We start from the raw sequence: 13,787 nt of genomic DNA, 5'->3' as shown, positions 1-13,787 counted from the left end.
AGGGTAAAAAGAGAAAAACAAAGAAAGCAATAACATATATAAAGCAATAAAGTATAAAGAGAGTCTTGTCATATGACCAAACAAGTATATATTAGGTAAAAGCTAATATATAGTGCCCACTATGTGCCTACCACATGCTTTACAATTTTCTTATTTTGTGCAAATCAAAACAACTCTGAGGTATCAACTCACACCTAGCAGACTGGCTAAAATGACAGCAGGGGAGAATAATGAATGTTGGAGGGGATATAGCGAAATTGGGACATTAATGAATTGCTGGTGGAGTTGTGAACTGATCCAACCATTCTGGATGGCAATTTGGAACTATGCCCAAAGGGCTTTAAAAGACTATCTGCCTTTTGATCCAGCCATGGCACTGCTTGGTTTATACCATAAAGAGATAATAAGGAAAAAGACTTGTTCAAAAATATTTATAGCCATGCTCTTTGTGGTGGCAAAAAAATTGGAAAATGAGAGAATGTCCTTTGATTGGGAAATGGCTGAATAAATTGTGGTATCTGCTGGTGATGGAATACTATTGTGTTCAAAGGAATAAAGAACTGGAGGAATTCCATGTGAACTGGAATGACCTCCAGGAATTGACGCAGAGTGAAAGGAGCAGAACCAGGAGAATATTATACACAGAGGCTGATACACTGTGGTACAATTGAACATAGCAGACTTCTCTACTAACAGCAATGCAAGAATCCAGAGCAAGGCTGAGGGACTTATGAGAAAGAAAACTAGCCACATTCAGAGGAAAAACTGTGGGAGGAGAAACACAGAAGAAAAACAACTGCTTGAACACATGTACTGATGGGGATATCATTGGGGATGAAGACACTAAACAATAACTCTAGTCCAACTATCAATAATATGGAATTGGGTCTTAATCAATGATACATGTAAAACCCAGTGGAATTGTGCGTCGTCTAAGGGGGTTTGGGGAGAGGAAAAGAACATGAAACATGTAACTATGGGAAAATATTCAAAATAAAAATATAATAAAAACACTTTAAAAAAAAAAAACAATTTTCTTATTTGGTTTTCACAATAACCCTGGGAAGTAGGTACTGTTGTTATCCCCATTTGACAGATGGGGAATTCAAGCAGAGAACAGGGAAGTGATTTGTCCAAGGTCCCATAGCTAGGAAGTGTTAAGAGTCTGTATTTATCTCTTTATACTTCCTAGGGAGAAGCTGTCATTTCATAAGTGAGTCACTCTCAGAAGAAGAAACTCATTCTACCAGGGTTCCTAACTGCCAATTTTCTGGCCTTAAAGTGAGTGTCCTGGAGCCTTAAGTGGTCACACAATATTTAGGGATCAGAGGCATGACTGGAATCCAGAGCCTCTTGACTTTGAGGCCATTTCTCTACCACACTACATGTGGGCATGGGGGAAAGGTGATTTTCTATAAAATGAAGCATTCAATGAAGTCATATTTAAAAAAAAAACAGATGATCCTCAATTTAAATCTACAAATAAACCATGGTTAGTTTCAGATTATAACCATAAAAAACAGAAATAATGACAATGAAATTTATATACATTAATATTACTTTTTACTGTCCTGGCAAAAGAACAAAAATGGCCACAAGTTCATCTACAAACAGACCATCTGCCTCTATGTAAATGAAACTGAATGTAGAGATATGGGCTAAGATCTAGAAATAATGGAAACATTGGCTTTCTGATCCAGATAATAACAAAAATACTAAGATCAATTGTCTAATGAAATTTCAGAGTTTAATTTAGCTATAAAGGAAAGTAGCAATATAGAAATAGAGCCTTCCTTTTTTACATGAGTTTGTATAAAATCTTATGGCTAGTGTAAGACTACCTAGTAGATAAACTATATGTGTTATCTTTTTATGACATAAAAGAAACCATAAAAGCAGCTTTTGATTTCTAAATCAGGATTCAAGTTGAAAGAAAACCAAGAATAATAATGTAAGAATGGATTGACTCCATGAAATTCTATTTTAAGCCTGAGAAATAATCTGAAATATTTGACTAGCATCTCAGATGACAAAGTAATCCAAGATCTCACTAAGAAGTTCGAAAGGATTAGTTGAAACTTTTTCTTTTACCTCTTTTTGAGCAATGCCCATTCTATCCCTCCAGTGCATCAAAACAAGATCCACTTTTTCTTTGGCAAATTTTTCAACTTCTTTAGCAGCTTTTCCAGCCAGTCTTTGCCACTCTGGAACTTTATTAAATTTTCCATACTGATCCTTAGAAAATATGAAACCCATTGTGTTAATATATACACAAAGATAATGATTTATAGACCCAGGCATATTTTTAATATAAATGTTCAATAATTAATAAAGGATAACTGCCCTTCAGAGAATTTAAAAACAGTTCTCCCCTTGGCAAGAGGACTAATTCTTAGACCTCAACACAGGAAACAGTGATCTACCTCAGTCACCTCTACACCTTGATTCACATGCTTATTAGTAAAAATTTGTTGACCGTACACCCTCAATTTCTGTGATTATAATTATTCACAATATATACACATTCTACTGAATTAATAATTAAATATTTTAATAAGCAAAGACAAATTAAAAATGAGACAAGAATGAAGAAACAGTTGACCTCAGAATTAATGAGAAACACTGAAGTTTAACAAGCAGAGGAGTGATGTGGTCAGACTTGTTCTTTATGAAAGTCACTCTGGACACTGTATAGAGGATTGGAAAGGGGGAGCCTAGGGGTCCAAAGGTCAACTTGGAAGCCACTATAACAGATATGTGTCACGAGTGATGTTTCTGTAAGCAGTGAAGGAAATTCTCTGTGAGAGATGTTATGAAGACAGAAGTGACAAACTTGGCAGCTATATGGGGGGAAGGGGGAAGAATGGGTAAGGGGGGTGAGTAATTAGAGAATACCCCAGATTGTGTACCTATGTGTCTAAAGAAGTAGAGTCCTTAACAGAAATACCCCAGTTGACGGGGCAGCTGGGTGGCTCAGTGGATTGAGAGCCAGCTCTAGAGATGGGAGGTCCTAGGTTCAAATCTGACCCCACATACTTTCTAGTTATATGACCCTGGGCAAGTCACTTAATTCTCAATGCTCAGCCCTTACTGCTCTTCTACTTTGGAACCAATACACAGTATTGATCTAAGACGGAAGATAAGGGCTTAAAAAAAAATACCCTAGTTAGTAAGAGGGATTGACTTGTGGGGGAAACATAAAGTCTTAACACCTACAATCTGTGCCAAATAATTCTGCCAATCTCTTACTGATTCACCTAGGACATTGATGGCTAACATTTTAGAGACCAAATGTCCAAACTGCAACCCTCATGCTGCATGTGAGCTCCCACCTTACCCCAGGCAGAGGAATGAGAAAGTGCCCCCACTGGGCTGCTGGGCAGAGGCCCAGGTGATAGGAGAAATGTCCTTAGGCATATGGAGAGGAGGAAGGGAGCAGCCCCCTCTGGCATGTGTGCCATAGGTTCACCAACACAGACATAGGATAATAAGTGGGGAGGCAGGACCCTTAATCACCACTAGCTCCAACGGCATCCATGAGGTGATCTTGGGAGTAGGGGGTAAATGTCTCAATGGAACCTGTGCAGCGGCTGCTTTAGGTGCCAGGAAGATATAAAGAGTGGTAGTATGCTGTGGGTCTAGTTATTGGCTATCTCAGGAAAAGACTCATTTTCCTATTCTTTGACTGACTGCGTATCCTTTATGATCAGTCATGTCCAAGTTCCCACTTTGGAGGCTACTATGTTAGATGAAGTGCCTTCTAACTAAAGATTTCAAAGAGTGGTATCCCACTTATGATGACTTCCAAAATTTACTTAGCTGTTACGAGAATATCAACAGGCATAAAGCACAGCTCCCATTCCAAAGACTTTTTCATGAAGAAGGGTCAACAAAAATCTACCTCCATTTTTAGCTATTAAAGTGGGAGACTCCATCTGATTTCTGAAAAGTTCATTACATACAGTTTCTGTCTTTTTCTATAAATCTGAGCCTCAGAAACAAACTTACAGTAGTAGTCTTACATTACAAAAATTTAAGCCAAAGCTCATTTCTAAGTTATTGACATTTTTATGCCTTATACTTACAGTTGCTATTTTCAGATTATCTCTAATATGCATCCGGTCAGCATCCTTCTCAGGAACTGGATCAGTGCTGTCCAGGTATGCCAGCAAACCTGGGGGCTAAAGTCACACACATACACATACATACACACAAAAACAAAAAAACATCTAATTTCAAAAGAATGGCATGAAAACAAAAGACAGAATGAAATACACTAACAAAATAAGACACTAAAAATAAAAATTATTCTGTTATTTCAAGTATTATGGCATTCTATAGATACCTTTATATATTTAACATACAAACTGTTTTCATTACAATTTTACTACCTATATATATCTTTTTAATGTCTCATCTGACTTACCAAAATACGTTTCAACAAATTTGTAGCAGTTGCATTTTCAGCTGTCCAGAGGCCCACTAAATGTCTACTTAGCTGTCTGAAAAAAGCAGACGTTGAAAAAGGTTTGCTGCTTTATCTCAGCTAGAACAGAAAGGAATTTTTAAGAACAAGATATCATATAATTATAAGAAATATGGCTATAATTTTATAAGTTATTAGTCTGGTGTTAATACAGCCCCCGAAAAGTTTACTGTTCTAATAACATTGCCTTTCCTTTTAAGATAGTAATTAAAAATACCACAATTTATAGTTTTCTTCAATAAACTAAAACGATTATCTGATAAAGTTAAGGTTAGTAATGAAATAGGCTAAAGTTTTTTTCTGTATGAGAGAGATGATGATGTATTTATTCCTGAAAAAACAAAGTACAAGCACTAGATTCAAAAATGAATGTAATTCTATTCCCAGTATTTAGTTCTAGATAATGTATGTCACTAAGATGGCTTATCCCTAAGCTCAAATTTTGAAGTTGCTATATTGTTAAATACATTCACTTAAAACTATTCCCTAATTTTCACTGTCAATGGCTGGACAATTTTCCAGAAATTAAGGCTGATCCTAGAGGATGCGAATAATTAATTATAGTTTAGTACTTAAAAGCCAACAACCTTTTAGTATGAACTTTTACTAGAAAATTTACTTAAGAGTATCTTTATATAGAAGATATTTGCCTTTTCTATAGTACATAAGGGAAATACCTTTCTCAGCATTTTCCTCTTTCAAGCAAAATGGAAGTTAACTTGATTGTTGATATTTGAGAGTGGATATATAATTTTAGAATTCAACACTAGCTTGTTAGTGGAACTATATTAAAGAAGAGAACATCATACCCCAAGAAGAGGGAGAAGGAAAAGGATCAAAGGGAAATCAATCAAGTCCTGCAAACTAAACATGAATCATCAAAATATGCCTTCATTCATGATGCCATGCTAATAGCACCCAAATGTTTAAATAATCTCATTGTACCCTGTGAGACTGTCTAGCTGGGAACTGCAATTCATTAAAAAGGAGAAAGAAACTAGGAAAGGCTTTCAGAAAAGGGACAAATAATGATTAAGAATCTAAACACCAAGATTGTTTAATAAACATAGTAAGTGCTTGTGTGCCAAACAGAAGTATTTGAAGATACAGAAAATTTAGAGAAGCACAAAACTTAAAGAAGCTAGGATTTAAAAAGCTTAGAGCAGATAGATTCACAAATTACTAGTATAAGGGAAAGAATGCCTTAAAAGGCAAAAAAAAATGTATTAAAAAAATTTAATATATCTACCACACTGGCAATATTTAAAACAGGAAAAGTCAAGGGTCATCAGCTTACGTGGACAACCATGGAAATGAGAGTTTCCTAGGCTTAGATTCCTTCTCTAGATACTGGGAAGTTTTTTTGAAGTTCGCTTTGCATGTCTCTAGTCCCATTTATTGTCTCTGTGATTGACAACAGGCTACTAAAACATATAAAATGAATTTTCTACCCCCAAAGTCCACATGTCTAAGAAAAAAATCCTTTTGGTTCTAATGCTTCCAGAAAAAGAGAAGGATAGGCAAAAAAACTAAGAATGAATGAAATATTTGCTAAATTTTTCAATTCATGATTAAGTTTATGTCTTAGACTGTCACAGCAAATTTAATGAAACTTACCTATTTGTAAGCATCCTTTGATCTGAACTTATTGTAAACATTGCGGTATGCAAGTGTCGAGGTAAGGCACCTTCACTGAGTGCAAGTTCCTGCATTTTGGTAGCAATTTCTTTATCACCTTCCTTCAAAAAGAGGGAAAGATGAATAAGCCAACAGTATGTGTTAAGCTAACCAAGCCATCAATTTTTTTTTTTACAACCATAAGTAAATTAGGTACTATGCTATATCACACAGGAATACATGAACAAAATAAACATCTTCCTTCCAATGTGCTAAACAAACAAGAAGCAAAGTTATATATTCAATAATATTTTTTATTTTCTTTTGGAATGCTATTACTTTTGAAATACATTTTCACATTTATTCTTACCCATTCCCCACCCTTCCTTGGGCTATTGTCATCCCCTTCCTACCAGTCTCCACATTAGGAGACTTAGAATATAAACACTAGCAATGATTAATACATTTTCTTCACACAAAGGAAGGTTTGAAGCAGAGCAATGCTAAATTTCATTTTGGTTCTTTGCCAGGTTTTTAGCCTTATGCATTTAGAATGTTTGTTTTCACTATAACTACAATCCTTGATTCAATAAGACAAGTATTTATTAAGTGTTTACTATATTTTTGGCACCATGCCATCTACTAGGGAGAAAATATGTCCACAAATAAATACAAAAATAAAAACAAAGTAATTTGGGAGAAGAGGGACACTGACAACTAAGTGAGTGAGGAAAGGCCTCAAGTCAGAGAAAACACTAGAGTTAAGTTTCAAAGAAGGGAAGGAATCTAAGCAATGGTGGGAAGGCAAGAGTGTTTCAGACCTGGTACACAGTCCCTGCAAAAGCAAGGCGTCAAAAAATGGGCTGTCTTATGCACCCAATAGTGAGTAGGCTAGCAGAGCTGGAAAAAGCACATGAGGGTGGTAATATATGACTGGAGACATGGTTTGGAAACAGACCCGGAAGAACTTTATTGGATCTCAGAAGCTAGAGATATACCCAAGCTTTCTGAGCAGGTGAACATGCTTTATAAACAGGGATGTGGCAGCTCTCTAGAAACTGAACTGAAAAGGGAAATAAATGAGAAAGCTGATAAAAGTCCAGACAAGAGGTAATGAGGATCTGACCTGGGAGATAGTCAAGTGACTGGAGAGGATATAGAAGGATGTGAATGAGTCAATATGGCTGGCGGGGGGATAAAGAAAAGTTGAGTGTTAATCAAAGTGACTACAGGTATGGGAATACTGCTGACAGGCATGGGGAAGTTAGAAATAGACTCTGTTTTTGTTTAGAGTATTCTTTGTTTTAGAGGGGTAATGAGTTCTGTTTTGGACATGAAAAGTTTGAGATAATTATAGGTGGAGACACCCAATAGACAAATTAGTGATTTAGGACTGGAGTTCAGGAGAGAGAGAGAGAGAGACAGACAGACAGACAGACAGAAACACACAGACACACAGACAGAGACAGAGAGAGAGAGAGAAGAGCTCTGGGATGTCATTTGCATAGTGAAAAAAGTTGAATATATACAGGCTGATAAGATTTCCAAGTGCAGAGAGAGAATAGACGTGGGCCCAGGAAAGAGTTGTTGGATATATCCATGCAAAGGCTGGGCATGGATGGTGATCCATGCTAAAGAGATAGAAAATTGAGTGACAGATCAGGTGTAAACACTACCACCACCAAAATCTGGGAGAAAGAAGTGTTCAATAGTATCAAGCACTGTAGAGAGGTAAAGAATAAAGAATTTAAAAAGTACATCAGATTTAATAAAGAGATCCCTGATGAACTTAAGACAATTCATTCAAATGGTAGTGGCTAAGGCCAGATTGCAAGAGTTGGAGAAGGAAATGGAATGTGAGGAAGCAGAGGTGATGAATATAGCTTTTTCCTATGAGTTTAAAAATGAAGAGAAAGCTATAGGAAGAGAGGTCAAGGATACTGCAAGCCAAATAAAAGTTCAGATAGAAACCACACCAGCTTGTTTGTAGGCAGCAAGAATGAGAGAGTGCAAGAATTTAAGATCAGAAAAGGACAGTGAAAATGAAGGAGACTGGATGACAGGGACAAATGAAGGGATTAATGATCATAGGAAAATGACCACTTCTTCCTCTTATCTTTGATTTGGTAAATACACTAAGAATTCATTTTGTTAAAAGATTTAGGTCAAATTTTATCTGTTATTAAAAACAAAAGTCACAGCTCTAGAAAGTAGATAAGCATTTTAACAAGTACACAGTTGTCATAGATCAGGACAAATCAATATCAGTGCGATGGCCAGACTATGGCTCAGTTATTACTTTCACTTCTAGTCATCAACAAATTTTAATGCTGCTGGAATTTTCAAGCGAGCACAGAATATTTCCAGGCTTGAGTTTGCAACATTTTTTTTGGTTCTATGGTACTGTCTGTCCTTGGCTGCTTTCTGCTCTGCAAGCTGAACAAAGACTGAGCCTTACATGTGTCCTGACTGAAGGTGCGGGTGGAATGAATATGAAATGAACATAAATTGACAGTCTACTAAATCCAACATTTACTGACCCAACCATGGCAATTATAATTGATGATAGAAGGCAAAACTTTGTTATTCTTATTCTGTTTCTTCTTTTTTACCGAAAAGAATAAACTTGCAAAGTATGGAAAAATGATTAGCAAAAAACTGAAACCAAATATAAGGAGATGGAAAGAATCTTAGATACCTTCAATGAGTTCAAAGCAAATGAAGCATTGATAGATGATTGCTTAGCTAATGTGTTATTGATCTTTAAAAAATTCTAGAAGAGAACTGTAAGACAAACATCAACCTGATTTTCAAAAGGGAATGAAGAAGATTCTTTAAACTATAATGAGTTCAGGGGCAGCTAGGTGGCTCAGAGATGGGAGGTTCTGAGTTCAAATATGACCTCAGACATTTCCAAACTGGATGATCATAGGCAAGTTACTTATCCCCCATTGCCTAGTCCTAACCACTCTTCTGCCTTGAAACTGATAAACAGTATTGACTCTAAGATGGAAGGTAAAATATAGATGACACTTATATAGCATTTCTGATTTGCAGAACACTTTGTTGCATATATTAACTCATCTAAATTGAATAACATAATTATTATGGGTATTGTCCCCTAGTATATAGATGCTGAAACAGGCTAAGAGGTTAAATGTGACTTGCTCAGTGTGTAATTAGGATTTACTCCCCAGGGACGCTCTCTCCCAGCATCCCAGTTATGTATCTATGTTATGTGCTAACATAGAGAGGATATATTTTTGTGTAGCTCCTCCCTCTTACTCTCTTTTCCCCTGATCATAGCTAGGAAAGCTGGCTTTACTCAGGTTTTTACTTTTGTCCTTTTATTTCCTCTACTTTAAGTGATTATTTATAAAACTTATAAAATATAATACTTGGAGTTATTGGATATTAATTTTAATCTTAAGTTTTTGGCGACCCATGAAGGGACAGAATCCTTGATTTTTTTTAAAGAAAGCTTTTGAGTAAAGATAGGGAGCAGGTTATTTTGAAAAAAACACATTTCCTTTCTGCCGTGGCTTTTGACCCTCCTATTGGTAGTGAGGACCCGCACATGAGGAGCTGAGCCTGTTTCCCACCCGCCGCATCTCTTGAACACATTAGCTGGGGTCCCTGCACAAAAGGTAAAGTAAAAGTTTCCCCAATATTGCTAACAGCTGAGCTGGCATTGGTCCCCTGCCTCCTGGAGTGGCTACCCCTCTCCCCCCACGGGGGTCTTAAGGCTGAGCTAGCTGCAATTTTCAGCAAGGGGACACAGTGTGGAGTAGTCCCTTACACAATATCCACCCTAATCTAAGCCTGGATAACCCAGAGGGGCTTCCATGCTCCTGGCTGTGAGGGTATGGACTGAGGTGTCATGGGGCCACTGGCTTTGTCCCTGGGGGGAAGGGAAGGTTACTCTTCCAAACCTCTAACTTTATTCCTAGCCAGTACATACAAGGCCAGCGCCACCTACAGACAGGAAGTAGATTTGCAACGAATTTAATAATTAGATTTTTAAAAATGGTCCACTCTATGAAAGAGCATTACCAAAGTTTTAGGATGTCTTTTCTTGCTGACATTCCTGGGGGATCTTGTATTGATAGGATACATTGCAGTTGATAGCTTGAGTAATCTCAAGATTAAGAGGGGAGATTCATCTCCCTATACCCCCCTCTTTGCCATTTTGGCCTACCCAGTCTCTGCAACATATCCAATATACAGTTTGTCCACACCATGCTCAGTGCAGGTATGGGGAACCCCAGAACTGTGACAAAAGGAATCTAAACGGACGATGATACTAGTTGGGGAAGGAACCTTAAAGAGTCTGGAGGTGAATTTTAACTCTTTTCAGACTCCTTTTGGCTTACTGACATTAACTATTTCAGTTTGTTCCCCTCCAAATAGTGAAAAAGTCTCTGTAATACAGCTATCAGAATTGGAGAAAAGGACTCTTGAATTCACCACTCACATCCTGCACATATATTGTATTTGCTGATTGTTTAAGATTTCATTTTGATTTTTAAGTTCGCATATTGATCTAATTTAATATCTTCTGTTACACTATGTCATTTTCAGCTACTGTGTTTTGGTCATTAGCTATATGTTCTGTTTCACTGTCTTTATTTGTATCCTCCCCTTTGACTGGACTAGAGAAAATACCATTATAAAAGCCCATAAACAACTTGGACAAACCCTTTTCCGTGGGAAAACCATAGGTCCTTATGGATGCTGGGTTTGTCACCAGACCCATCAAGGTCACATGTTGCCTTTATGACCCTTTGTTCCTTTTTGCCTTTGTTAATTGTCACATAGATGATGATGAAAGAACTCCATCAAACTGGTTACAACCTATATACAACCTTTGGAGAATTTAATGAGCTAAAAATTTCAATTGATTTTAATGGGTCTTCAAAAGTGATTTTCAGGTATCTAGTAGTATCACTGCCTCTGACTGATCATTTGCCTATCTTTAAGTTGTTTGTAACAAGAGGTAAGGGTCCATTTAATAGTTGAAGTGAAGTGTAACAGTACTATTGCATTCTCCACCTCTGCATTTATTAAAAATGTAAAGGATGAGACATCAGAAGTGATTTTCACTATTTTGTTCCTCACCTCCACATTGCAATGGATGGAACATATAAAGACATGCCTTTTACAGCTGTTATAGTCTCATGCTAGAGGGTAGAGGTTTTCCAAGGGGTTTGGTCACCCTGTGATGGGTTATAATCTCATCCCGGAGGTGGGAAGGTTTTCCCAGGGGGCTTTGTAACCCCTAGACAGGTTTTTATATTTGTAACTCTTCAGTTTACTTTACCCTGCCACCAGAATGATCTAGATTCTTGGTGACATTTTAGAACCAAAAAGGTTTCATCAACAGTAAAGAGGGCTTTTTTTCCTGGTTTCTCCTGCCACATTTTGGAATGATGGAAATATCTTTACCAAGGTTGGAAGATTGGCTAGATCTGGAGAACTTGTGACAAGTATTTATGAGCTTCAAAGGTTTTTTAAATGTCACACAGCAACTCATGTGAATCCTAATGATAGTAGATTTGTTTGCTATTGTCATTAAATGTGCTCTTGTGATTTGGGGGATTTTGGTATTTTTTTTTGAATGTGCATTAAATGCTGTACTACTGTTTTAAAAACCTATTACTTGGTGAAAATCATGTGTACTCACACTGTGAATCATGGCCAAGTTAAAAAGGAAATGGTTCTCATCTCTGGGTGAGAAACCTTTGTGTTCTGCCTCTGCTTGGCTAACATAGTGTTTCACTGATTGCAAACTATATGTTTTTAAATTTTATTATTGTTTTTCCTTGTATGTGCAATACAATATTTGAGTTTTCTTTTTTTCTCTCATTTTTTGTACTTGAAGCACATGTTACCAGTATTAATGGGCTTTTAATTTTGCTCTAGGATAAGTTTAAAATATCCATTAGCCCTAATGTTAATGCATACCCCAAGGTATGGAGACCTGCCATTGATTGTTAAATATTATGGGACTTTGATTAATAATTGTGTCTGGTTCGAGAAGAACGGATTTACAAAAGAGCCACTGCACAGTGCCAAAGAGCACAAAGCTAATCTGCACAGTACCTAGAAGCACAAGGTCAAGGAGACCAACCAATCCTGGTGGGATTGATGCGCCAAGACAGGGAACTTGAACTTATTTTGGGGTTCGAGGAAGCAGCTGTTTGCAAAGTCAGATGCAGGATTCCTTCGTGTCAGATCCAGACTTCTACCAAGTACCTCAGTTTGGCTGACATTTTGGCTCCCCTATCCCTGAGAGCAAAGGTAAAAATCAGATTTATTTCCCTTTCTACTTCAAAATCTAGTCCGTTTTCTCTCTTTCATAGTATGGCAATTTTCTGTAGTCCTGGCTGCTGACTGGGTAAGTGCATAATTGCTACTATAGGCTTGTGGGACATAAATCACTTTAATTGGGCCCTGATTCTAGGACCTGTTACAGGCTTATTTTTCCTTACTTAGAATTTTTACACATGAGACTTTGAGATTTTGTTTCATCTAGAAGTTACTTTTTTCTCTTTGTTTTTTTTATGTTTTTGATTTTCTTTTAACAACTGATTCATATACTTCATAATTCAGCCATCTGAATCTGCGTGTTGATCATCCTCCTCCTCAGAGGGGATTGTATTATTGTCATGGAATTCTAGATTTATAAAATTTTTCTTGTTTGAGAGTAATTTTGGGATAAGAAACTTGCTACTTCTCAAATCAAGAAAAGTGAACTGTTTGGAGAAGGCACCAAGGAGATGCCTGCAGAAACCATATGCTGCACCAAAAGATCCAGAATGAACTTTGGGATGTAGAGAAATTGAACTGGAAGGGTGAGAGGTAGGGATAGAGGCTTGAATGCATTTATTTTGAATGTACACTCTTATGCCAAAGGGGAATGCCCTCTAATTGGGTTTTTGTCAATGCACCTAACAATCATTGGTTTTGTTCTCTTTCTCTTTTATTTCCCTCTTATCCCCATATTATTGTAATTTTCCCTTAGAAAGTACAATATTGTATATACCTCTAGTTAGAGATCCTTAGAGATATAAGTTGGTTATGTGTACTGATTCATTGAGGAAACTAGGCATGTAAATCTGGGAGATTTCTACATGCTTGTTTCCCAATGGAATCACAGGGGGGATTGTGTAATTAGGATTTGCTCCCTAGGGATTTTCTCTCCCAGCATCCCCGTTACATATCTACATTATGTGCCAATGTAGGGAGGATATATTTTTGTGTAGCTCCTCCTTCTCGCTCTCTTTTCCCCTGATCATGGCTGGGAAAGCTAGCTTTACTCAGGCTTTTACTTTTGTCCTTTTATTTCTTCTTCTTCAAGTGATTATTAATAAATCTTATAAAATATACTGGAAGTATTGGATATTAATTTTAATCTTACACTTAGCATCAATCAAGAGGAAGTATTTGAAGTCAAGTTTGTTGGGGGGCAGTGAGTAGAGTACTGGGCTTGAAATTAGTAATATCTTTGTTCAAATCTGGCCTCAGACATGAATTAGCTGTTTGACCATGAACACGTCATTTAATCTAACTGCTTCAGTTTTTTCGATTGTAAAATGAGGCTAACAATAGCACTTTCCTCTCAAGGTTGTTGAGAGGAACAAATAAGATATTTGTTAAGTGTTTAAACACAGTGCCTGGTACA

At 36.9% G+C, this 13,787-nt stretch overlaps 1 protein-coding gene across 2 annotated transcripts in view; it reads right to left on the bottom strand.

Annotated features, from left to right (window-relative positions):
• The window catches only part of DNAJC13 (DnaJ heat shock protein family (Hsp40) member C13), a 109,967-nt gene that overhangs the window by 69,328 nt on the left and 26,852 nt on the right, over window positions 1-13,787 (bottom strand). For both annotated transcript variants that reach the window (XM_044679431.1, XM_044679432.1), the window contains exons 16-19: window positions 6,104-6,225; window positions 4,427-4,502; window positions 4,086-4,181; window positions 2,092-2,235 (exon numbers count right to left, since the gene is read on the bottom strand). In XM_044679431.1, the coding sequence (XP_044535366.1) occupies window positions 2,092-2,235; window positions 4,086-4,181; window positions 4,427-4,502; window positions 6,104-6,225 (438 nt within the window). The remainder of the gene's footprint in view (window positions 1-2,091; window positions 2,236-4,085; window positions 4,182-4,426; window positions 4,503-6,103; window positions 6,226-13,787) is intronic.

The sequence above is a fragment of the Gracilinanus agilis genome, chromosome 5 (genome assembly GCF_016433145.1).
Source record: "Gracilinanus agilis isolate LMUSP501 chromosome 5, AgileGrace, whole genome shotgun sequence".
In the NCBI taxonomy this organism is placed as follows: Eukaryota; Metazoa; Chordata; class Mammalia; order Didelphimorphia; family Didelphidae; genus Gracilinanus; species Gracilinanus agilis.
Note: the sequence above shows the minus strand (reverse complement) of the source record. Positions and strands in the feature narration are given on the sequence as shown.